Source organism: Phasianus colchicus, chromosome 5, assembly GCF_987193195.1.
Source record: "Phasianus colchicus chromosome 5, bPhaCol1.hap1.1, whole genome shotgun sequence".
In the NCBI taxonomy this organism is placed as follows: domain Eukaryota; kingdom Metazoa; phylum Chordata; class Aves; order Galliformes; family Phasianidae; genus Phasianus; species Phasianus colchicus.
The window spans coordinates 40,486,301-40,510,792 of record NC_143440.1 but is presented as its reverse complement, the minus strand read 5'-3'; the positions used below and the strand labels follow the sequence as shown (position 1 = coordinate 40,510,792).

The 24,492-nt window shown below is 41.2% G+C and overlaps 3 protein-coding genes and 1 long non-coding RNA gene across 4 annotated transcripts in view; 2 read left to right on the top strand and 2 right to left on the bottom strand.

Moving 5' to 3' along the window:
• The window catches only part of SNW1 (SNW domain containing 1), a 17,146-nt gene extending 9,253 nt beyond the window's left edge, over positions 1-7,893 (top strand). The window contains exons 6-14 of the mRNA XM_031593140.2: positions 184-288; positions 382-451; positions 1,131-1,196; positions 2,415-2,531; positions 2,862-3,003; positions 4,590-4,686; positions 5,750-5,867; positions 6,889-7,052; positions 7,131-7,893. Coding sequence (XP_031449000.1) covers positions 184-288; positions 382-451; positions 1,131-1,196; positions 2,415-2,531; positions 2,862-3,003; positions 4,590-4,686; positions 5,750-5,867; positions 6,889-7,052; positions 7,131-7,335 — 1,084 coding nt within the window. The 3' untranslated portion in view covers positions 7,336-7,893. The remainder of the gene's footprint in view (positions 1-183; positions 289-381; positions 452-1,130; positions 1,197-2,414; positions 2,532-2,861; positions 3,004-4,589; positions 4,687-5,749; positions 5,868-6,888; positions 7,053-7,130) is intronic.
• SLIRP (SRA stem-loop interacting RNA binding protein) lies at positions 7,803-10,754 on the bottom strand. The gene is made up of 4 exons (XM_031593143.2): positions 10,616-10,754; positions 10,444-10,502; positions 9,871-9,978; positions 7,803-7,954 (listed from the first exon to the last, which is right to left on the bottom strand). The coding sequence occupies exons 1-4, from the start codon at positions 10,698-10,700 to the stop codon at positions 7,895-7,897; spliced, it is 312 nt and encodes a 103-aa protein (XP_031449003.1). The 5' UTR covers positions 10,701-10,754; the 3' UTR covers positions 7,803-7,894.
• ALKBH1 (alkB homolog 1, histone H2A dioxygenase) lies at positions 10,751-24,492 on the top strand. The gene is made up of 6 exons (XM_031593141.2): positions 10,751-10,909; positions 13,464-13,572; positions 16,421-16,583; positions 20,116-20,206; positions 21,367-21,560; positions 22,124-24,492. The coding sequence occupies exons 1-6, from the start codon at positions 10,772-10,774 to the stop codon at positions 22,545-22,547; spliced, it is 1,119 nt and encodes a 372-aa protein (XP_031449001.1). The 5' UTR covers positions 10,751-10,771; the 3' UTR covers positions 22,548-24,492.
• LOC116228948 (uncharacterized) overlaps positions 11,212-24,492 on the bottom strand; it is a 32,840-nt gene continuing 19,559 nt past the window's right edge. Inside the window, exon 7 of the long non-coding RNA XR_016467007.1 lies at positions 11,212-11,636. This is a non-coding gene — a long non-coding RNA (uncharacterized LOC116228948). The remainder of the gene's footprint in view (positions 11,637-24,492) is intronic.

Genomic DNA, 24,492 nt, shown 5'->3' with positions numbered 1-24,492 from the left:
AATTACTTGCATATAGACAAGCGTTCTCTGTGAGGTTACTTGTTCCTGGCATTTACAGTGGGAATGTCATAGTTGGTATGGATAAAGTTTAAATGCAGCCAGAGCAGTGAACTGAGGGAAAACGGTGGTAGAAAGGGAATACCTGGCTGCCTACAAAAAGCTGAAGCACTTCATTTTATTCAGGTACACTCCATCTCAGCAAGGTGTTGCCTTCAACTCTGGAGCTAAACAGAGAGTTATTCGGATGGTGGAAATGCAGAAAGACCCCATGGAACCTCCAAGATTCAAGTAGGTATTCAAAACTACTTCATAGCAAATAAAAGATTCTGAAGTGTATTTCCATACAATGTTCTGATTGCATTTGTTTTGTTAATTGTTCAGAATTAATAAGAAGATTCCACGTGGACCACCTTCTCCTCCAGCACCTGTGATGCACTCTCCTAGTAGAAAGGTACGAAATACCAAAGCTACCTTCTCACTTCTAGCTTCTAGGTGGAATCCCAAATTCCACATTGATCTAGTTCATTTCTGTGCACTTTTTCTTCCTTTCTGTCCTTGTGATATTTTAAGTGACAGATTTGGTGCCTGGTACAGCCTCTTTTATTTTTTTTTTCATTTGGACTGTTCTGAAACTACCTCTTCTCCTACATAACTTGTCAAGGGTAGAGTAGATTTCCCATGTGTAGGTTTGCATTACAGGACTTGTCTGTGGCATTGGGCTTTAGCCTTGGTGTGCTCATTCTACTCTTAGAAAAACAATGGGGCATTTCTTGTATTGAGATGGATTATCTTCTCTCAAAGGTTTCTGTAGAGGTTCTTCAGTTTCCTAAACTTGAACTGCCATTTAATGTTTAAATGTTAACAAACTGACTGTAAGTTCTAACCTGCGTGATGAAAGTTTAGGTATAGCTAAATAGCTATACCATAACTATTTTTATGTTAGCAGAGGTACCATGCAGGCACATTTAATTCCTGCTAGGTAGGGTGGTTGTTTTTTGTTTTTCTGGTGTCTTTTTTCTTCCAGTGAGTGCCCTGAAGCTCATTAATGTCAACGGTACTACAATTGTATTTGAGAATGGAAACAGTATTTCCTTTCGCTGTAAAACTAATTATTTTCTCACTTACATTAGATGACTGTGAAAGAGCAACAAGAGTGGAAAATTCCTCCATGCATTTCAAACTGGAAAAATGCAAAGGTAATCAAGTTGTCATAAAATCACTTTCAAATATTAGACTTTGCTGTTATATTCATTTATATACTGGTTTTAAACACCTAGAGTTAGATAAACTGGTTTCTTAGAGCACAGAGAATACACAGTTGTACAGCTCAGATTTTTTCTCTCTGGCACATTACTGTTGTCAAAATGATAACAGTTTAGAACTGAGAATACATGGCTGAGATTATACACTTTAACAGGAGAAAAATAATATTAGTTAAAATCCCCATAATAGTGCTGTATATGGAGCCTAGAACCAAAGTCTCTGGAGCTGATACAGTGAAGCCACCTGAACTGAAAAAAGAAAGGGAAGTTCTTAGAGAACCAAGCACGTTTTTTTTTAATACTAGTCTGAATCTCCAGCAAGTTATCCTTCTTGCATTCTTATACTAATTAATTTTCATCATAGGCTAGCTTAGCTATTTCTTGTTTGAGTAGTTATGTCTTGTACCTTTGGTTTTATCAGCAGGTAAGTTTACGTTCAGAGGGAAAGGAGAACTTAGAACATAATGCAATGACCAATCTAGTTCTTGAACTTAAGCTGTTGTTGTTAGGCAGCCTCCTCAAATGGAGAAAGGACAAACTGCATGCACTGATGTTATTTTTCCTACCCCAACACAGCTGCATCACTGGGACTGACACTAATTAGTAGATCAAATTTTAGGCTACAGATGCTAAAACTAAAGCAAAAATTTTGTAGAGTTATCTAAAGAATCTTAAAATATCTATAGATACTTGAGGATTTCAGCTTGTGAAGGCATAGCGGGCATCTAATGTCTCTTGCTTGTGCTTGCAGCCTTGGCCCTTAATTTCTCATTCTTGAGTCAGCTGATCTCTTAATGAAAACATTTCAGGGAAATCGAGTTTTAAATACAAATGGTTAAACTACTTAGAGAGTAGGAAAGCTGTCATCTAGAATTCTTAAAGCAAAAAGTGGAGCTTAATCAGAAATTCATTCTCATTCATACTTGAAGGGAAAATGTGATCTAGATTTGGGGTGGGAATGGAATTGGAGGGAAGCTTAGTATTGCTTGATATGAATTTGGAGTACATCTAAAGAAGGTCCGTGGATGTAAAGTAATGATTGGCTGAGTTCTGTGATAGTGTATTTTTTTGTTGTTTTCTTACCCAATAAATGTAATAAAGTTTGCTACTAAAAACCTTGCTAATTTCTGTAACTGCCTGTCTCCCCTTTAGGGTTACACCATCCCATTAGACAAGCGTCTGGCTGCAGATGGAAGAGGACTGCAGACTGTTCACATTAATGAAAACTTTGCTAAGCTTGCTGAGGCTCTCTATATAGCTGATAGAAAGGTCAGATGGTTGTTTAAACTGTTCTGTTTCATGTGATTTTACCTTTATTATATGTTTAATTCCTTGGGAAGATCAGCTGGGAGATTGCTATAGCTTTTTGGTCTGTCCTGCTTCTAGGCTACTGTAATATTTTTATCCCCAGTATGTTTGAATCAGTGGCTCAGCATGGATTAAATTATTGGATGTCAAGTCTGTTGTCCCTCAACTCGATTTGTGATATTTTTCTGGTTTTGAACTTCAATAGGACTCAATTCTTCCCGTTTACTGTGTAACTCCAGTACAGAAGATCTGCTGCATCCCAGGTGCTAACTAGGGGTCTTATGTGTGCAGGCTCGTGAGGCTGTGGAGATGCGTGCCCAAGTGGAGAGGAAAATGGCTCAGAAGGAAAAAGAGAAACATGAGGAAAAGCTCCGAGAAATGGCCCAGAAAGCAAGAGAGAGAAGAGCAGGGATCAAAACCCACGTTGAAAAAGGTACATATCTTTGTTACTGAGGTTTGCAGAAATAACCTGAGAAATTAGAATACCCAAATGTTAACTATAAATGTAACATCTGGTTTTTACATCTTTTCTTGAACAACCAATGTGTTTGCTTAATCTGTGGGGATCTGAATTTCAACCTGAGGTTCAAGGAGATTGTTGAGAAATTGATCACTATAACTGGATCAGTACAAAGTAATGGCTTTCATGGACTGTTCTAATCTGATTTCTTTTTCAGGAAAGGCTTGTTTTGACTTTGTCTATGAGAACTAAATGATCTTTAAGTTTTCAAAGATGGTAAATGCAGTATTCTGTCTCTGTTGTTATAATTGGTCTTAAAGAGAGGTAGCTTTGGCTATCAGGCTCAGAATCTAATACCCTAACTAAATCATACCATTGTGGTGTCTTACGTCTTGATTGAAATGACATTTCAGAGATCAAGGTGCTGAACTTACAAAGCAGTTCTCTTAATGTCACTTAAAGGTGGAGAATATGATCATATACTGCAGCTGGGATGGACTAATCTGTTTCCAACAGTACAGGCTGAGAACTAGCAGGCTGCAGAGCAGATCTGTTGAGAAGCACCTGGGAGTTCTAGCAGACAAAATGCTGAAGAAAAGCTAGCAGCATGCCCTGGCAGCAGTATTCCTAGGGGCATACTAAGCTGCATCAGCAGGAGTGCAGCCAAAAGGACAAAGGAAATAGTTTTTTTCCTTTGCTGGTCATGTGCTAGACTACATCTGGTATAGTGTTCACTTAAGAGACTCTCAGTTCAAGACAGGCATTGATGAGCAAGAATGACTTCAGTGGAGGGTCACCAAAATGACCAGGTGGCCAGAGCATCTGTGTGGTGAGATGCTGAGAGAATGAAGCATGTTCTGCCTGCAGAAGGGAGAGCTTGGTGTTAACCTAATGTCAGGCTTCCTATGGAGAGATCAACAGCTGCACCGTGGAAAAATGAGATGGTGGTTAAAATTTCAAGTGGGTGCTTCCAACAGTGTAGGAGGAGAAAAAAAATTTCATCAGGAGGACAAAAAAACAGTGGAACAGGTTGTCCAGAGAGGTTGAATGTCTGTCCAGGAGGGTTTCCTAACATGAAGGGGAAAGTTCAGAGCAACATGGTTTGATTTCAGCATTCATCTTGCTTGGAGCAGGAGATTAAAGTAGACATTGTATTCCAGCCCAAGAGATTTGGTGATACTGAGTAACAGAATGTTCTTCAAATGCCTGTGTTGGAATGGCATTTTTATACTAATGTGTAACAGAGAAAAGGGTATGATACAATCATCAGCAGGTATTTAGAGTATTAATTTGTAGGTGGACAAAAATTCTGAGCTCTTTAAAGTTCAGAAGACATAGGTGTTGTGTATGTCTTGCTGTAGGTCTCTTATCAAGGATGTTTAATTGAGCAAGTTACTGTTCTCCTTAATATCCAGTTTGTTTAAAAAGTAACATACGTTGCTAAGGATCACTTCTCTTCCGGAAATGAATATTGAATTGAATCACTGTGCCAATGTCTGTGCTGTAGTTAATTCAGACTTCAGTAGCTGTCTGTAATAAGCAATCTTGCATGTGTTCAGAGGATGGAGAAGCTAGAGAAAGAGATGAAATAAGACATGACCGGCGCAAAGAGAGACAGCACGACAGAAATCTCTCCAGGGCAGCTCCTGATAAAAGGTGAGTCACAAACAAAGAAGCTGCTTTATTACTGTTCCAATATAGGATTCCCCACTATAGAAGCTATTGCGTACAACTTTCTCCATTTTCTTGACATCGGTGCCTAAATTTTACCTTATCGAGATGCTCGCTGATATGAAATGGTATAACTGAGGTAGAGTATGGTAGTGTTCCTGTGATAAAGGCTTAAAGCTCTGTTAACTTTGCTGGCTATGTGCAGGAAGTAGTTGGATTGCAACCCTAATACTTAATGAATGTATAAGTATTCTAAGTTGAAAGGAAGTGTGGAGCTAGCCTGTGGTAAATTTTAGTCATTAATGTAGCACTTGTTTGTAGAATCCATGTCTTTGGCAAGTTAAGCGTAGACTATCTGCAGTCAAACATATCTGAAAAAATCAAAATTTCTTAAATTGGACAAGAGAAGATTTTTGCTATTTATTGTTGTTTTTGTTGTTTTGGGTGGGGGTTTTTGTGTCTTTTTAGGGGGAGGAGAGGGTTGGTTGGTTGGCAGATCTTCAGCATATTCAGACTTTATTACCATGTTCACAGCAAAGAGATTGTTACCTGTGTCTTCAGCGAGACTGAAATATAATCAGTAGATTTTTCTTGAAACTGTACATTTAAAATGTGTTTAGATTCATGAATGTAAGCTGAAGTAACTTGTTTGCCCAAGCTAGTGAGATTTCTTGAGAACAAATGGTTTCTGGAGGCTTAAAGTCTCTAATATCTTAAAATTAGATTGCCCAGCCTTTCAAGAATATAATTATACTACTTTGTGCAAAAAAATATGACATTTTGGACCAAATCAGCTTGATATAAATTGCAGATAGTGGAAAGTAAATTTAAATGTCATGCTTAGCCTGAACATAAGTTTTCCAAATGTTTCCTTTGCCAGGAGACAAATTTTAAATGTTACCTAGTGAGAAACAGTACCGGTTAAAATCTGGTATCTGGGGCAAATAGTTAGCAGCTAATAGAGAATCGGGTCGCAATTGAGCATATTTAAAAAAGAAAAAAGGTTTATCTGACTGAATAAAACTCAGAATTTTCATTTTCATTTCAGGTCAAAGCTGCAGAGAAATGAAAACAGAGATATCAGCGAAGTTATTGCACTAGGTGTACCCAACCCCAGGCCATCTAATGAAGTCCAGTATGACCAGAGGCTGTTCAACCAGAGCAAGGTAAAAATACCTTGTCACAGTTGTGTAGTTTTCTGTGAGAACAAGCAAACACATTCCAGTGGGCACAGCTAGAGTCCAAAGGGGACCTTGTTTTAATGGATGGTATGGATGAGCTCTGAGAAATCTCTACTTAATGGGTAGCAAACTGCTAATCTCCCTAATCTGTAGCTGATGCAACAGTCATTAGGATATTCAGAATGTGTAACTGTTTTAAAGTGGACTGGGTCTGTGGGGAGAAAAGTAGGAGAGAAAAAAGTTATTTTGCCTTCAAGTTGCAGTAGCTTCACTTTCTTTTGTGTAAATGTACTGATTGAATAAGGAAAACTTGCTCTGAAAGAGCAGCAAATACTTGCCATTCTCATTACTGTTTATATTATAAAACCTTCTGAATATACAGTTAACAGGAACATTTGTTCCTGAAGTTCTTACTATTAAAAGATTAAAAAGAGAGATTAGGCTTTTAGAAGTCCCGCAATAGTCCTGCAGTGTATCAGTCATTCTTTTCTGTGCCTGTAACAAAAGACATGTAGGCAGAAGGAAAAGCTGATGAATCAAAATTGAGCAAACAGGAATCTTTCCTACTTCCATGGCTTACATAAACTTGCGTGCGATTTAGATGAGTCAGCTTAAATCACATTTGCCCGAAATCCCGATTAATATGCATTTCTGTGTGGTTGCACTTGGCTATTATAGCCAGCTGTACTTGCAGGGCAGACTGAGACAATAGATTATTCTCAAATATGAATGGCCTGCAGTCCTTCCTGCTGCTTTCTGGCAGCGTAGAAGTGGTCCTGACTGAAGACTGTAAACATGGTGTTACGTTGTCTGGACTTAATCTTAGACCCAAAACTACTCATAGCATATGAAGAGCTTGAACTTGATAGAAATAGTAGTAAATCATATCATAGCATGTTTTTATATCTGCATAACAGCAAGCCTGTATCTTGATGTTGAAATAAATTAGCTGAAGTTTGGCACTCATTTGCATTATACAGCTTTTTTACCCCTTTCTCCTTCACAGGGTATGGACAGTGGCTTTGCTGGAGGAGAGGATGAAATTTATAATGTTTATGACCAGCCCTGGAGAAGTGGCAAAGATATGGCTCAAAACATCTACAGACCAAGTAAAAATGTTGATAAGGATATATATGGTGATGATCTAGAGGCTCGAATTAAGACCAATAGGTAAGAAAATAAAAACAGAATATTCTTAATTAGTGTTCTGAAGTCCCAAACACTTGAGTATAATATCTTCTCCCACAGGTTTGTTCCTGACAAAGAATTTTCTAACTCTGATCGTAACACCAGAGGAAGAGGCAGAGACGGACCAGTTCAATTTGAGGAGGATCCTTTTGGTTTGGATAAGTTTCTGGAAGAAGCTAAGCAACATGGTGGTTCTAAACGGCCATCTGATAGCAGCCGCCCTAAAGAACATGAGCATGAGAGCAAAAAGAGGAGGAAGGAGTGAGTACCTCTGTACCTTGAGTAGCGAAGAAATGGACTACAAGCTTGGACTTCATAAAAAAAGGTGTTTTTAATATCACAGAGGTGTATAGGGTGATGCCATGTAAAGAAGCAGTTCAGAACTCTTGTGCTGTGTGGAGATGTATATACACACACTAGTTCCTCTACCAAGGACAGTTTCCTGTGAAGAGTGGAAGAATGGAGACTGCTTGGAAATATTTCACAGGGGAACTGTTCTATAGCAAGTTCTCTGAGTTTGCTAATTCCCTGTTGCCCAGCATCTCAGGGTAAGAATGTAGCCCCTTCCCCACCACCATGGTTTTATTACATAGCTGAAGCTTTTATTTCATTTGTTACAAGCTCTCCCACTGTAAATAATTACTGTATCATGCTGTAATAGATGCTAGAGAGCTTATACCTGTGTTTCTTGTTGTTCCATAGTTTATTTGAACAAGGAAGGGAAGCAGCTGATTCTGTTTTAAATCCAATACTCACAGTTTCTCCATAATCTTTATTTCAGTTTCTTTACATTTAGTGAAATAAAGCCTCTTTCCACAATTCATTCATGTTGATTCTCTCTTTGGTTGAAGGTATCTTCTACCTTGCTGTTGTCTGAGAAATAGCTGAAAACAATGGAAATCATTCATGTTAGGCAAGAAATTTCAACTTCTTTTTATTTCTGATTTTTCTGAAACATTTGTATGGAAGGTAGACATTGATGTGTGAGAGCTATAGTGACAGCTGCTGAGTCCTGGAAGGAATGTTAAATAAAATTTACTGGCAAAACAAGCTGTGGTCATGCAAAACACATCTTCGAAGTTTGGAATTTCAGGCAGAATTAACAGAAGTGCTCATATCCTGCTTTTAGAGAGGCTTGTCTTTTTATTTAAAAAAAAAACCAAAAAAAAAACTGCCTTCTCTTCCACTAAAAAGAAGCATTTTAGCTCTTGTACCTCCTGTTAACAGTCCTTAGCTTCACTGGTAGGTAAGTAAATATGGATATCTTGCAATTTCAAGAGTAAAATGCAGCACATTTTCCAAGAAATTGAGAATCTCATGCTAAAGACTCACCTGTGGTAGTCACAGTACTTATTTTGGTAATTGCCTACAGATAACATCCTATGCTATTTTCAACTCAGTTTACCCAGTATTAGCCTACTGCCTGGCTTTTTGCATCTTAAGAGTGAATTCAGTAAACTACTACTTAAGTTTTGTTTTTCTTCTGCACTACTGTTAACTCACAGGCCAGCTGTAAGACACCATGAAGTAACCACAATGAACAAAGGCTTTTGTACTACGAACCATTCTAAACAAAATGCTGTACCATAATCAACATATTGCAATACCCCCTGAGTCTCTTACAAATTGGTTGTACTCTTAACATTGCTTGTCAGAACAATATGGCCAAATTCATACTGAGTATTTAAAGTTATTAACTGATAATGTCTGCTCCAGTAGCCTGCTTGTTGCTCTTTAGCTAGATCAGCTGAAGTGCATGCAAGTCTACAATAAAATCCCCTTAGTCATTCACCTTATTTAGAGACTGTACCAAAAGCAAGCTTCCAGCTGTCACTGCACTGTCACTTGTTTTTACTGGTTTAAAAGCTTAGCTTTTATTCTGCCACATTCCACCCTCGCCCTAGAATGTAAATTTTATCTTGGACTCTGCTTGCAGAAAGCTTTACAGATAGGTAAAGGGTTGTACAGCAGTTCCTGAAGACTTGTACCACATCTGTGTTCCTTTAGTTTAGCATAATGGAAGATCTTTATGTCTGGACATGGTTTCTCTTGTGAGGCCCCATCTGGAATAATGCGTCCAAGTATGGAGCCCCCAGTACAAAAAAGACAGGGAGCTGTTGGAGAGGAGAACCACAAAGATGATCAGGGGACTGGAGTACCTCTCCTATGAAGACAGGTGAGGGAGCTGGGCTTGTTCAGCCTGGAGAAAAGAAGGCTGCGGGGCGACCTCACTGCAGCCTTTCAATACCTAAAGGGAGCCTACAAACAGGAGGGGAATCAAGGGTAGATAAAAGGGTAGATAACAGCAGGATGAGGGGAAATGGTTTGAAGTTGAGGGAGGGAAGATTTAAGTTGGATGTCAGGGGGAAATTCTTTACTAAGAGAATGGAGAGGTGCTGGAACAGGCTGCCCAGAGAGGTTGTGGACGCCCCGTCCCTAGAAGTGTTCAAGGCCAGATTGGATGGGGCCCTGGGCAGCCTGGTCTAGCATTAGGTGGGAAGGTTGGTGGCCCTGCCTGTGGCAGGGGTTGGAGATTCATGATCCTTGAGGTCCCTTCCAACCCTGGCCATTCTGCGATTCCCTCTTTGAGTCTATTACAGGTGCACAACTCTAAGTAGTCAAGTTGAGAATGGTGGAATAAATAACTATAAATAATTTTAGAAGCACACTAAAAGTATACTGAAGTGGCAAAATGCCATTGAGTAAGTATGGCATTAATTAGATGTTACAGCATCCAACAGGAAGCGGAACTGAAGACCCAACTCTGTATGCTACTGTACTAAAGGAGTTAAACCGGTACCTTGGCGCCTTCCAGTATGTGGGAGTCCTTCTGGAGCACATTCTGAACCTCTTCTGGAGATGAGAATTTAATCCAGCAGTAACGTTTGTGAAAGCCTGTGTCTTTGTCCTAGTTATAGATGAAGGGAAGGAGCTGGTTACTGTAGGAAGTTTATACATGTGCTGTTAAACTTTCTATCCACGTCCAATTTAAGGATTCAGAAATAATCAGAGAAATCGGTACAACTGTTTCAGAAGTCTGCTTCACGCTTTAAAACACGTATTTCCATCGGCAGCTGGGAGGGGCCGTGAGCTATTAGCGTGGAATACAGCAGGGCTGGTAGTCTCAAATTGTCCTCAACCTGCAGGCCCACCAGACTCCAGCAGGGATGGAATTTTTTCTTTATAGCGCCCGCTATGACGCTACGTTTGGGGTCCATCAGAACAACGCTGATCCCTTAACGCCTGCCGCGTTAAGCCACAACAACCCGGCTTTCAAAGCCCACGGCAGACGTTAACCTTGAGAGGCCGGGGTGCTGAGCAGGGCAGAGCCCGCGGGCCGGGCGCAGCAGGGGGGGCGACGGCGGATACTTACGAAGGGCAGCTGGCACCTCTGCACCGACCCGAACTGGGAGAAGTACTCCTTCAGCTCCTCTGCGGGAGAAACGGACGCGCGGTTACGCGGCCCCGCGCCGTAAGGGACGGAGCCGCGGCAGCCCCGGGTGCTGGGAGGGGTGGGGGGAGGGAGCGAGCGGGCGCGCACTCACTGCTCGAAACCGTCCAGGGAACCTCGGCCACGAAGATGTCGAAGATCCGCCGGGAGCTCCGCGCCGCGCCACGCGCCGCCGCCATCTCGTGAGCCGCGGCGTTCCCACGCCCCGCCCCGCCTGCGCGCGCCGTCCGACCGCGGCGGCGCAGCCAAAATGGCGGCGGGGGCGGCCGCGGCGGCGCTGGGCCGGGAGGGCGGGGAGGACGCCTTCCGCCGGCTCTTTCGCTTCTATCGGCGGCGCGACGCGGCGGACCTGCGGGGGGTGGTGGACTTCTCCGCGCCGGGGGGGCAGGTAACGGCGCGCCGTCGCCGCCCTCGTTGTGTGGGGCCGGGGGCCGCCGGGTGGCACGGCGGGGCCGCGCCGGCCTGCCTGCCTCCGCCCGCGGGACGATCCGGGCCCCGTCCCTGAGCCTCGTCGCGGTGTCGAAGGGCCTTACGGGGCCGGCGGTGGGCGCCTTACGAAGAGCGCGGAGCGGCCCGGGCGCCGCCTCGGCGGAGCGCCTCGTGTCGGGATGTCGCGACTGGTGCCGGCGCCGGCGTGCAGAGCTCCTCCGCGGCACGGGGCCGTGAGCGGTGCTGGCGTTCGCGGGCCTATCCCCGAAGCTGCCGCAGTAACAGAAATCCTCCCTGCAGACGCACCGTCTCCGCTCGTGCCTGCTTATTGCTGCTGCTTGGGGATTTCTGCGCAGCTGTAGGTGGTCTCCAAAGCCTCCAACAGACGCGCGTTACTTGAGAGAACCGGGCGGGCTGTCGCTGTGTTCTGGGCCTGCCGGATCTCTTGTGCCTGAAAAAGCGAGGAGAGCCAGAGGGGGGGAGGCTGTGCTGCTCCCACCCGAGGAACACGTGCTGGGAGTGCGGCAGCCTTCCCCTCAGTGAGGTTTCTTTTCCCGTTGTCTCAACAACCGCCTGGTTTAGCCGTGAGCAGGAGAGCCTCTGAAAGCTGTATCCTTGCGGTTCAGCAGTTTCACCATGTGAGTGACTGGAAAGTGGTCCTTTGGGCTCATCTCCCATTTTGTCACCTAAGAAAAGGGTAACAGTTCTCTTCTGAAGTAGTATTAAATTTGGATTCCCTATGAGACTATGCAAATAATGAGAGTAGGGCATGTAGCTAAAATGAAACCTGACCTAGTTTTTCCTATTCCCAATACTTAGCCTTTTATGTTTTTGATTGTATTATAATACATACTTTTCTATCTTTTCAGACAATAATTTTGTTACCGTTAACTGGACACAAAATTGGATCTATAGGAAATTGTTCAGGCGTTAGCATTGAACAGAGTTCAATTGTTAACGTTTCAGCCTCTCCTGAGCTTGCAGCAATACTTTATCAAATAAAGGATTCTGGCATTACAGCCCTTCTGGGAAGTTCACAGTCTGCGAAAGCATCACAAGCATCTGTCCTCTCTCCATGTCTCTCTCTTGTGCCTCTTACCTTCTGGGATTAGCTGACAGCTTTTTAGTGAAAGAGTCTTTGATTCCTCTTCCCCCCAGGTTGATAGCATATAGTTTTTCCCTTAAAGAAGAACTGCAGGCCAGCCAGATTGGCCTAGATACTGTTGTTCTTTTTCTCTCAGAAGAGTGCTTCAAGTGATGGAGATCTCCAGTGAAGTGTGACATCCCCAGCTGCTCTGCTACAGGGCGTATTTTACTAGCTCAGCACATACAATCTTTCAGTGTAGGAGCAGGTCTTGTTCTTGGGAAGCCCTGGCAGCAGCCGGTGTGTAAGCAGTTGGAGAAGACTGAAAAACAGTAAAGGCTCAGTCAAAGGAGTTTCCCTCCTGGGTGTGTTCTGCAGACAAGACTCAGAATAAAGCTCTTCAAGGCTGGCAATTATGTAGCTGCTTTTGGCAGAACTGAGAAGTTGGTAAAACTGAGCGTGTTGCCAGAAACTGCCCCTCAGTATTGGTTTAGAGTTGTCTTCTCAGCCTGTAGTGACTGATTTGTACCTCCTTTGCCAGTGCAGAATGGAAGCGCTCACACCTGGGCCTTAATTTCATGTATGCTTTAAATTGGTACAAATGAAGTCTTGTCTACCTCCTGCTTATTTCCCCAGTTCCTAACATAAAGCTGTATTTCTGCAGAGCTGTACAGAGAACAGGACTGGGGAATTGAGCTGCAACAAAACCAATGTACCTCTATTCTCCTCCCTGGGAAAGTTCCCAGTCCTACGGAAAACAGTGAGAATGTGGTGGATATGTTTCTTTCAGAAACAGTGTGGGCTTATTACAGCTGAAACAGGTGTTATTGCAATCCAGTGTACTACACTGAAAAAAATACATCTTGCTGACCCCCGAGCTCCTTATCCTTGTGGTAACAATGTGGTATTCAGCATTTATAGGGTTTCTGCAGTTCTTTACATCAGACAGTTTTGGCAACTTCATCACTGTCCCTTTTCTTCTGTAATTACAGATCAGAACAGTCATTTACCCTATGGAATTCTGAGCAATAACTGTGATTGGAAAATGCTTTGAAGGTGTAAAGTGTTACGAGGACTACATATTGCTCTCATGGAGATTGATATTCAGCAGAATGGTTTTTACAGATTGAGCTGTAATGTGGAAATGGACAAACAGTGCAGATTTTTTTCTTAATACAAATCATTCTTTATGAATGAAGGATGTCTCTCCCAATTTCTAAGTCTTGTAAAATCTGTAGATACTTGCTCTCTTAGCAGCTCTATGTGTCCTGTTCTGGTTGCAGTTGTTCAGACAGTAGTTCCCTTGTTTTCACAAGGTTCCCTTTATTTTAATGGAGTATGGTAGCACTCTACAGGTGCTGTTTTTGAATGAATTTTGTATCTATTGCTTCTTTTTCCTCCGTTTAACAGATCTGCTTTCTTTTACCAGGTGTTCAGATCACAGCTCAGTGTTTCTTCAGTCAGTGACCAAGATGCCTGCAGGGCAGGACTGCAGCCAGTTAGCCGGTGGAAAGCCTATGGCCTCAATGGGTACCCAGGTAGGTACTCTGATTTCAAGAAAAATAATTACAACGTTGTTGCTTCTGATTCAGACATCCTCTGTTTTATCTTTCTTCCCCCATCTGAAAAATCTGCTTAGGTTTACCTCAGCATAATTTAATGTTTGTGATATTGGTTGGTTGTTTTTTTTTTCTACTTGTTGGTTTGCTGGTTTTGTTTTGTTTTGTTTGTTTGTTTGAAAAGTGCAAGAGGACAAACACATCAGTTAAAGGATGAGATGCAGAGATACATGGAGGTTAGAACAGAAGAACCAGTAGTTTCATGGTATTTTAACCAAACAGACCATCCCTTGTGGGAAAGAATCCACGTTGCCATAGCCTTTGATAGAAATTTTATACTTCTGCAGCATCAGTTCCTCTTCAACATATATCATAAACACTAGATAAGTGACTGAAATACAGCCACTTCAGGCCTGAAGTGTGGCCTCTATTTACTGGTGTACAGGAAGTGAATATTGACCTCTTGTTCTATGCAAGGTACAGAATAATTTCGTTAGGCACATTGTTTAAATAAACTGAAATTGATACTAGATTTTCAGGTCACTTAGTAGAGACTTAGAAAGATGTCAGGTTGGATGGGACTTTTGGAGGTCTCTGGTCCGTCCTCCCTGCTTTAAAGTAGGGCCAGTTTGAGAGTTAGATCAGGTTGCTGAGAGCTTTGTTTGGGTGAGTTCTACAAACCTCCAAGGACAGAGATTACTTTCTGTGCACTTGATTCAGTGCTCAGCTGTTCTCATTGTGATTTTTTTTTTCCACCTTTTATCTAATCACAATCTGCATTGCTGTAATTTGTAACTTGCTTCCCATAATCTTGCTATGAACCCTGGAGAAGAATCTGGCTCCATTCTTCACAGTCCCTCTTTAAGTAGCTTTTAGTCGTACAGGCCAACGTGCAATCAGCCTTAATTGCCACAAGGGTGCACTACTGACTCAGGCTCAATTTGTCCTCCAAGGCAAACTGGTTTTATGGCAGGTTCTCATTGACACCTGCTTGTCTTATCAAGATTGAAGCTGGAGACCACTTGCGCTAGGCGTAAGTTCATACTCAGTGTGCTGCAGGATTCTGCTGCAGTACGAAAACTGCATTTGTATCCTCAAGGCAGATTTTATTATTATACAGATCCCCAAGGAATTCCTCTTTTGCTTATTATATTGGGCTCTTTCAAGGCCAAAAATGTTGCCTTCGATGCTTGGATTCTTGTTCTCAGTTCTGTGTGTAATTAGCCTTCCAGGCTTCAATTCCTTCATTAGCACCTGGAGGCAATACATCCCTAGTACAGTTTAATTCATATAGGTAGTAAAATGTTTTGAAAACTGCACATCAAAAGCTGTTGACAGAAAGGGCAGTGTTATTACTCTGTTCTATATGGAGGCTGACAGAAAGTAAATTTAATGTTTCTGGCAAATAAACTTGTTGTAATCAGACCTGTAAGGAAGCTACCTGTAGACTGAAGGTGCAGGAAATAAAATGAAGTGAATGACAGTGTCTTATGACTATACTGAAGGCTCTTTTTCTAACCACTTAATTTAATTTTCTGAGGTCTGTGAGATATGCTGGAAGGAAGATTTTTCCATGCTTTTATTACTGCTTTATAAGGCTGCAAGGCAAGTTTGTGTCCTACTGAGACACCTAGACTTGCTTCTTCCTTTTTCATCTATTTTTATCTGTTTGCCTTGATATGACTGCAAGTTCAAAAAGACAGAATAGGGCAAAACCGTGAAACCTCCTTTTCTTTTGTTCCTGCTGTATCCTTATCTTTCTCTGTATGTGAATGTGTTGGTGAGTCTTACTGAATTGACAGTTTTTGAAAGAAAGCCTTGATTCTCAATAAGTATGATACAGATTAATAGCATCTTCTCAGCACTCTCATTCATCAATGCTGTCAATCTTGTCTTTGAAGGAAACACCCCTGGGGTGTTGGGGAAAAAATCCAGTAAAGAATCCTAATATGCTTATATCCTCATATATCCTTAAATATAAGATATGTCTAATAATGGCATATCTTATGGCAAGGACTCCTTTCTGTTAAGATATGGACCAAACAGATCCGTTACATCTGTGCTTACCCTCTTATTTGGGCAGTTGCTTGAACTCTGCCTGAAATGCTTGGCTAAATCACTGTGCTCACTAGCTACCTATTTACTTCATTTCGTTGATAAATTTTGCAGTCATTGATAATTAATAGACTACAGCAACATAGCTGGAATACAGTTTGATTTTCATCCCATTTGAGTAATACCATACAAAAGTGTAAAGATTGATACAGCCACACTTGCTTGGAAATAAGCACAAAGCAAAGGAGAAAACAGTTTACAATCTAAGAACTTGTCCTGTGGACTGCTTTCTGCAGTTCATGACAGTGAAGGAGCACATGACAGTGAAGTGGCAATAAGAAGATAGAATGAGTTCTGAGACAGCAGCAGGGTCATTTTGAAGACTACAAATTAACCATCACGATAGCTGTAATAGTTATAAAAACTGTAACTAAAGGGTTAAAAAGAATAATTCTGCTGAAGCATTTCAGTATCAAATTTACTCCAAAGCAGCTGGCTTCCCAAGTTCTTGCCCCTTTATCTACCTGCAATCTGTATGCTTTGTGCAGATATGTTATTGCCTTTGAGTGCCCTCCATGCCTTCTAACTTAAAGGGATAAATTTTTTGTTTTGAAAAAACAGTAGGTCTTAACCTTTCAGACCTGTTAATAGATTTCTAAGGTGTTCTCTCAGTACTCCAACCCTTCTCCTTTTCTCTGATTTTATTAAAAACAGGGATATGTCTAACCATACCTTCTCCTCTCACCCCCTCTTCCTCCTTCTTCCTGGTCAGGCTTTATTTTCATACAAAACCCTTTCCTTCCGGGCTGCCAGCGTCACTGGGTGAAACAGTGTCTCAAGCTATACACCCAGAAACCCAATGTGTGCAACCTGGACCTGCATATGGCTCCTGAGAAGACCGCTGATCTGTGGGGGCAAAGCAAGGAAAAGCTGAGGTGAGTCCAGAACATCCTTTGGTCAAAACTAACAGAGCCAGAAGTGCTCAGCTCTGAGAAGGCTGAATTAAAAATGGCAAGGAAAGGAAGCTGAAAAAGATTCTGTACATGCTGGCAGTATACAGATCATGTCAGACATGCCAAGTTAAAGATGTATCTTTGTATGATGTGCATCCTTGTTAAGTCTCTTATTTTACATTAATAACATGATTTTCTAGTATCAAATTATGCCAGAGCTGTCAGTCTAGGGTAAAATAGCAACCCTGGCTGATGTCATGGTGCTCAGAAGCTTGCGAAGCTCAACTACAAGTGGAATCATGAGGTCTCCTTAGACCTCAGTTTTTCTGAGGCAGAATGGATCCTTTCCAAACATGCTGTGCCTGCTAAGCTCTTCTTTCCAGTCAGCTGCTGGATCTAGCATGCTGTAATTAAAAAGCTGTATGTTCGCTTTTTTGTATATGCACTCAAATTGACCAGTTTCCATGTTTTGATTTTCAGATTTTTTTTTTTTCATCCAGTCTGAGATGGCGATTAAATGTGTGCCATTTTAATGTCAGTCTTGTTTACTTTGAAAGATTCCCACAGGATCGGAGTTCTGTGGCAGACAAAGCTGCCTTTCTTCTACCCGATTTGGAGGTTAATGGAGAATTTGTCCAAGTTTTAAATTCAAATAGAAAACGTTAAAATCTGAGCTTTTTTAAAAATAATAATTGTAAAAATAAAAGGAAGTTAGATGCTGTTTACAGTATACAATCATTATTTATTTAGGTATTTTTCCTTGTTGATTTAATTGCTTATTTTTGATAAGGTTGTGTCATGTGCTGGAGTGACCAGATTTCCCTGCAGCTCTCATCTTTTGCTACAGCCTGTTAGGAAAATTGATGTGCTGAGATTTTTCTTAAAAAAATATATATATATTCTTAACATCCAAAAGAAATGGATTTGCCAAAGCAAAGTTTGAACTTCTAAATATTCATTCCTGAGAGAGAAGTTAGGCTGCACTTGAGTCTTCCAGGCTCAGTTGGAATTTGTTACAGAAGTTCAAATGCCTTTTTTTTTTTTTAAATTTTCCATCACGTATGAAAAAGTTGTTCTTTGAAAGCACTATGGACTGTGCCCTACAGCTGAGAAAGGTTGGGTACTATTCCAGCTTGACAGACCTTTCCCAGCAGTACCTCCTGCGCACATGGAATGATCAGAACAGAGGTTAGTTTACAGCTGAATCTAGTTCAGTTGAAAACAGCATTTGGAAGAGCAATGGCTGGCAGGAACACCACGTTTTATTAAGCATTTGGCTTGGTCTTCACATCTGCAAACTGCTGTATCTGTGCTTTACCTAGGGGGAAGCAGATCAAACTAGCCAACTTGTCTGGTATTAGGAGTGAGAACTTTTCAGAGAGTGGAGAAACAGCATGCTTAGCTAGAAGGAGGTCTGTTTCCAAAGCTTTTTATCTTTCCATCTTCTTCTTTAAGGCTTTTTAATCTTCCATCAAATAGATACCTAAGTGTGCTTGGATCATGACATATCTGCTGTTTGCAGGAATCATAAGGTAGGGAAAGTTCATACAGTTCCTAGAAATGTATGCTGTGCTCTCTCTGCAAAGTGGAGTACTTAAAGTGCAGAGGACACATGTCCCTGCCAGGGATAGATATGCGTGTATATGAAAGAAAACAGCTGGGAGGATTTTATGGATGGAATCATTTATTAGCAAGTAAAGAAAAAAAAAAAGTGCTTCAGAGCATCTTCCCTCATAATCTTCAGTCTTGCTCTCTTTCTAACGTAGCTGAGGCTGAACTTCTCAGTGTCTTCTTGCAGGAGCACCTCTGCTACAAGCTTAGGAACTCATTGTTTCTGAATATGTAACACTCCAGACTTTCCCCTTCTAAACAATCACACATGAAATCACGTGCAAAATAATAAATTCTGGGAATCCAGACCTTCTGAGATAGTGTTCCTGCTTCTGTGTGAACATTAACACAGTAGCTAAAGAAGATGAAGGGCACTTTCAAAAGGCAGGTGCAAAAAATGTTTAATTATGAACATTAACTTATTGTTTGGAAGATGCAGAGGAATGAGTTGTGGCCTCTCAATTTTCTAAATGTTGTTACTTGTTAGTAGGCTCCATAAATGGTTCCAATCAACATGTATTTGATGCTTACTGTGTTGCTACATTATGGCAATTACAGTTGCTATTACCCTGTGACAAAGAAGGAAACTGGAAAGGTGACTTTCTTTCAAGATTCAGTGAGCTATGAAAAAATCACTACAAGTAAAGAAACTGGCCTTTAATTCCTGTTCCCAGTTTAGCTTACAAGCTACTAATACTAAAGATCAATAAAGTGAAGGGCAGAAACAAGCTGTGTATCCAGTAGAAATGCACACTGAATGCATATGCTTGGCTGACACTTGACCATGGCAGCACAGATACTATTAATTCAGTTTTGTAAAGATCATGTCTTGCTGAACTAATGAGGCTATAAATGAGAGCCAACCATCTGGCGCTACTGTTCTGTTCTGTCTCCTCCCTTTCCTTTCTTTCTTTACCGTATCTCACGACTAAGCATGAGAAAAGAAACTGAAATTTCTGGCATAAGTGGACTAGGAGATATATGTGTACCTTCTTTTTTGTATTTGTCACTAGCATGTTTCTGTCTGATTTACTACAATAGTACTCTTTGGTGTAACTTTGTAAGAACTTTTCTTTAAGCCATAGTAGAAGCACACCCCTGACATCTCTTCCTGCCTTCCATGTCTTCAGGTAAGAAGGCTAAATAGTTGTGAGGTTACAGGTCACTGCATTAGGGTTATCACTTGAGGAAAACAGTTCTGGTATGCATTATGCTGCTCTTTCCTTAAAAATAAAAAAAAATGAATCCAGTGTACTTTTGACCCTCTGTGACATCCTGGATAGAAAACACCCATAGTCTAAATTCCTTGACGTTACAAGATGCATATATTCATATCTAAAGTCACCTTACAGAGTTAATTCATCCTAAGGGCTTCTTGTAAAAGTACCAAGCAGTAGAACTAATGGCCTTTTGCTTAGGACAGTGTTTTCCAGCTTCATGTACTTCACTGTCAACTAACACATTTTTCTTTCTTGTAATTTTCCATTAAGTGCCTGAAATACTTCATTCTTGTGTTTATGTGTTTTAGATCTTTACAGATTCTCTTTCAGCTGCACAAATACTACATGCTTAATTCTGACTTACAAGTCTGTGCCAGTTCACTGTGTTGTCTCTGTATAATATCCCAGCTTGGGTACCAGAGAACAAATACAACAGCAATTGGCAGTAGACTCCACAACTTGTGCAGATTGAATGAACTGAATTTTTTGTTCTGAAATTCAGTTCAGAAACAGAAATTTCAACAATGAACGGTGGTATAAAAGTAAAATGAAAATAAAAGTTTAGCATTGATGGTTTTAACAGGATCACGTGGATGAATGAATGTCATTACTGCATACTGTAGTATCATAAAATCTCTCAGAAATCAGCGTGTATCCTGTTTCTTTCAATTTTGTCTTTGCAGAAGGAAAGGTTCCAGTAAATGTGAGCCCAGAAGCTTACTGGAGAAGTTGCGCTGGGTGACCCTTGGTTACCATTATAATTGGGATACCAAGGTATTGCAATTTAATTCCTTTCCATTTCTTTTCTTCGGTGTAAGTACTCAGGATTGCAGACAGAAAGAAGGTATTATGGAATAAAATTTAGTAAGGCTCATAGGATCCTACACAACAGTCTGGAGGAAGGGCTGTAACACACCATGCTCCTAAGAGCATTTTAATCTTTTTGGATTCACTATGGAGGATTTGACAGCGAAAGCCCATTGCTGCCTTCTTTGCTTCAAAAGGTAACACAGTAGCATATGCTTTGCTCTAGACCTGTGACTCCATTTCAGGATAAGTGAGCATTCTTACCTTTCTAAAAGGGAATGTATCAAAAGCACTTACAGCAAGATTGACCTTCCTGCTCAAAGACAGGTACTTCTGAGAAATGCTGCTCCTCAATGGAGGGATGAGAGCAGGAAGAGTCTGCTTAAGATGCAACTTTGAACTTAGAATTTGAACCAGTACAGCACAGTTTCACCAACTAACAGCTATTTTGGGGCTCCTCAACATAATGGAGACAGAAGTAAACTTGTTCAGCAGATTGAGTCAGATAGAGGTGGTGACAGGACATCAGAGTGCTTATGTATAGTCTATCAGTATATTACAGATACTTAAGCAAATCAGTTTGCAGCCTTATATGTACCAGATCAGCATATTATTTTGATGCCTTAAGGAAACTGGATTACTCCCTTTTACTCTTGTCAGTCAAAATCACTTGAGGAAGAGAGGAAGAAGTGGGTTTGCTATTAATGCCTGTCTGTCTTATCCTTCAAAGGAGCAAAGATGTTTGTTTCAGAACTCTGAGATGAGCTCTGTTGGCAAGATACAGAACTCTCAATTAGCAGAATTAGCTGGTGACTGAATGACCTGACATAGATCCTCACGATGTTGGTATTAATATATCAGCTTCCAGTTTAATTATAATGTTCAATTCCATGATTAAAATGAATGGCTGTTAATTCAGGCAAGTTCAGCATAGGCCCAGAATTAGGTGATTTGAGGAAAACTTCTTTTGCCATACCTGTGTTGTAGTCCACCTTTATGACTATCCGCCAGACTTCTGAGATATGATTCATTGTTTGTTTCCAGTTGTATTTGCTGTTCCGATATTCTAGGTTTGCTCTTTTTGTATTTTTGTTTTGTTTTGTTTTTTTTCACTTTCCTTCCTCCAGAAGTACTCAGCAAATCATCACACTCCTTTCCCCTCAGACCTTGCATTCTTGTCAGAACAAGTGGCTGCAGCCTGTGGATTCCGGGGTTTCCAAGCCCAAGCAGGGATCTTGAACTATTATCACTTTGATTCTTCCTTGGGAATCCATGTGGATGAGTCTGAACTAGACCATTCTCGTCCCCTTTTATCATTCAGGTGAGTCCATTTGAGTGTTACTGAAGGCATGGTGGATTTATTTATTTATTTATTTATTTTTACTGTGGTCATATATGGCTAGAGGAAGTTAGTATGATGTACTTAGTTAAGTGAGCATATAATCTGTATTCTCCAAAGACCTGAATATTGGGAAGCTGTAGCTCAAGGACATAGGTTTCTTGAAGACTGCTTGAATAGTATGGATGTGGCATCTCAGTGAAATTGCTCTCAGTACAGGGCACAGTCATGTTCTAAAGCAGCAGAGTGGCAATTTAGGTACTAAGCAACAAGCATGAAATACCTCAGCAGAACATCAAAACTGGGCAGAGCAACTGCTCACACTGTGTCTAAAGTAAACCAGTCCTTTTGGTCTGTTTCCATGTTCTCCGTGTTCTAACAAGGAGTTATCCTTGGTTAGAACCAAAAATCAGCATTTTTGGTTTAGTTTGTTTTTGTTGTTTTCTACGGAAATATAGTTGTTGCTAATATTTTCCTATTGTACATATAGTTTTCTCTATCTCAATTTGTTTTCTCTTCTCTCTCTATCCTCACACCATCTTTAGTTTTGGACAATCTTCCATATTTTTACTTGGGGGCCTGAAGCGGGAAGAGGCCCCAACAGCAATGTTCATGCACAGTGGAGATATCATGGTGATGTCTGGCTTCAGCCGTCTGCTGTACCATGCTGTCCCCCGAGTCCTTCCCAACCCTGAAGGGACAGCTTTGCCTTCGTGCCTTGACCAGGCACTTTCTACAGACCTTCCTGTTGGCTCAGTCATTGAGCACAGCTCTGATGAGGATTGGCAAGTCTGTGCCAAGTACTTGCAGTCTTCCCGTATCAACATGACTATTCGACAGGTGTTGGCTGAGGGTCAGAAATTTCCAGAGGAGTCTGGGACAAACACAGAGAGTCAGATATCCTCGGAAGATGGTCACCATCAAGAGAACAGCAGAGCCAAGAGACATAAACCAAATATGGACAGCTGAGACCCAAAGATTGTGCTAACATGGACTGAATGGACAACCTCAGTTGTACCAGAAGTCTTTGTACAGGCATTCAGAAACAGCTGTAGAATAAAGCAGTCCTTGCTGCTGTAAAGAAGAGGTTGGGGTCTGGGATGAAGAAGTAAAATGAGAAAGAAGGATAAATTTAGGACTAGGACTCAGAAGATGAACTTTGCTGTGGGCATTTATTGTATTTGGTTCCCTTTATGATGTACTCTCCGCAACTTTCTGACCTGTATGTCAGAACTGTAAGCTTGATTCAGTTATGTTTGTAAAATATTTTGAAATAATTGGGCAGAAAGCGCTAGCGAATGATACCATTGCTATTTATTAAAGAAGCTAATCAGGCTAGTAAAGCTCAGCTGGAGTGCGTTAACAAATGTGAGGGAGAGTAGGTTGCTATGAAACCTACCTGCAGCATTTCCAAGTGAATTACTTCTACTGCAAAAGCTGGTTCAGTGATCAGAAACTAGCAGCTCCCTTGAGCAACACGTGGTAAGCTTGTCCTAGCCTTGTGCTCTCCTTCTGCCTGCTTGCAGCCCCCCAGCTGCAGCAGAAAATGATTTTGAGTGGATCTGGACTTCTTGCATACCTCAGCTTTTAAAGGGAAATGACATGGGGCAGTATTAGAATACCAGTTGAGTATGTCCTACACCCCCATTTTTTCACATCTGCCTCCTCTAAGTGCCTGCAGATTAGGGTCCTGCAGCCTCAAGCTAGCATCTGTAAGTTACAGAATGTCTTTCAAGTAAAAGCAATGAAGTTGTAGACTGAGTACATAAAAAAGAAAATTATCAGTATCTCTGCACAAAGATAAATATACTGAAACAAAGAAAAGTACTGGCTTTTGTTCTCGTTCTCTTTAAGACTCAGACCTTCCTATCGGCTTTTTAATGCAATTTTAATTGTTGGAGTGGAATGCTCTATCTCTAGGGTATTTTGTTGCACTTTCCAATGAATAAACTTACTCAGTTTTTAAATTAAAGATCTTTATCAGTTTGGAGCTTTTTTCTTTTTCCTTTTCTTTTTTTCCCTGTTAGTTATTTCAATGTATTGTTCATGCTGTTGCTGCATCCGTTGTACTGTTTCCTCCAGGCATCTTTTAGATCTATTGCTCTGCCATCTGCCAGCTCTGGCAGAGAAGCCCTACGTGTATGTCTGCAGGGCCACTTTGCTTAAGAGCTCTTTTGGGCTTGTCAGATAGTTCCTGAGGGGCACAGCCTGCGGTATCAAAGTCTAATTTAGTGTGTATATGGCATCTTTTCCTCACAGGAGTAAGTATGTTTGATTTGCTTATTTCACTGCAGGTGAATATTTGTGTGTGCATCTGTGCAGCTAATTCTGTATACAATACTGCAATGAGTTCCAGTAATTTAATGACCAAAATAATCAGGTATGGTGTTTAGTCTCTCACTTCCAAGTTCCACGCCAGAAGAGTATCCTTCTATACCCTAGGTGGGTTTGGTGTAGTTATAGCTAAGCCCTAGAAGTGTGAATACTATTACAGAGAGAGGTTACAATATGACCAGAAGAGAAATGTTAACTCTCTGGGAAGGTCTTGGAGAGCAACGGAGGAGCTCCTTTAGATGGGGACAGGGAGAGGAATGCTCATCTCCCTTACAGTGAGAAGGCAAACTCTGTTCTTAACTCAGAAAAAAGCATAAAACCTACCTACACCCTTATCACTGAAGCTTAGAGAAGAGGAGATGCATGAATCTAGACAGTTAAAAACTGAACTGGACTGACGCAAGCTGAGGTTGAAGTATCTTTATATTTTCATTTCTTAAATGCCTTCAATTCCCTACAAATGTGACAGATCATAGGACGGCTTGGGTTGGAAGGGACCTCAAGGATCATCAAGCTCCAACCCCCCTGTTACAGGCACGGCCACCAGCCTTCATTTCTAATACTAGACCAGGCTGCCCAG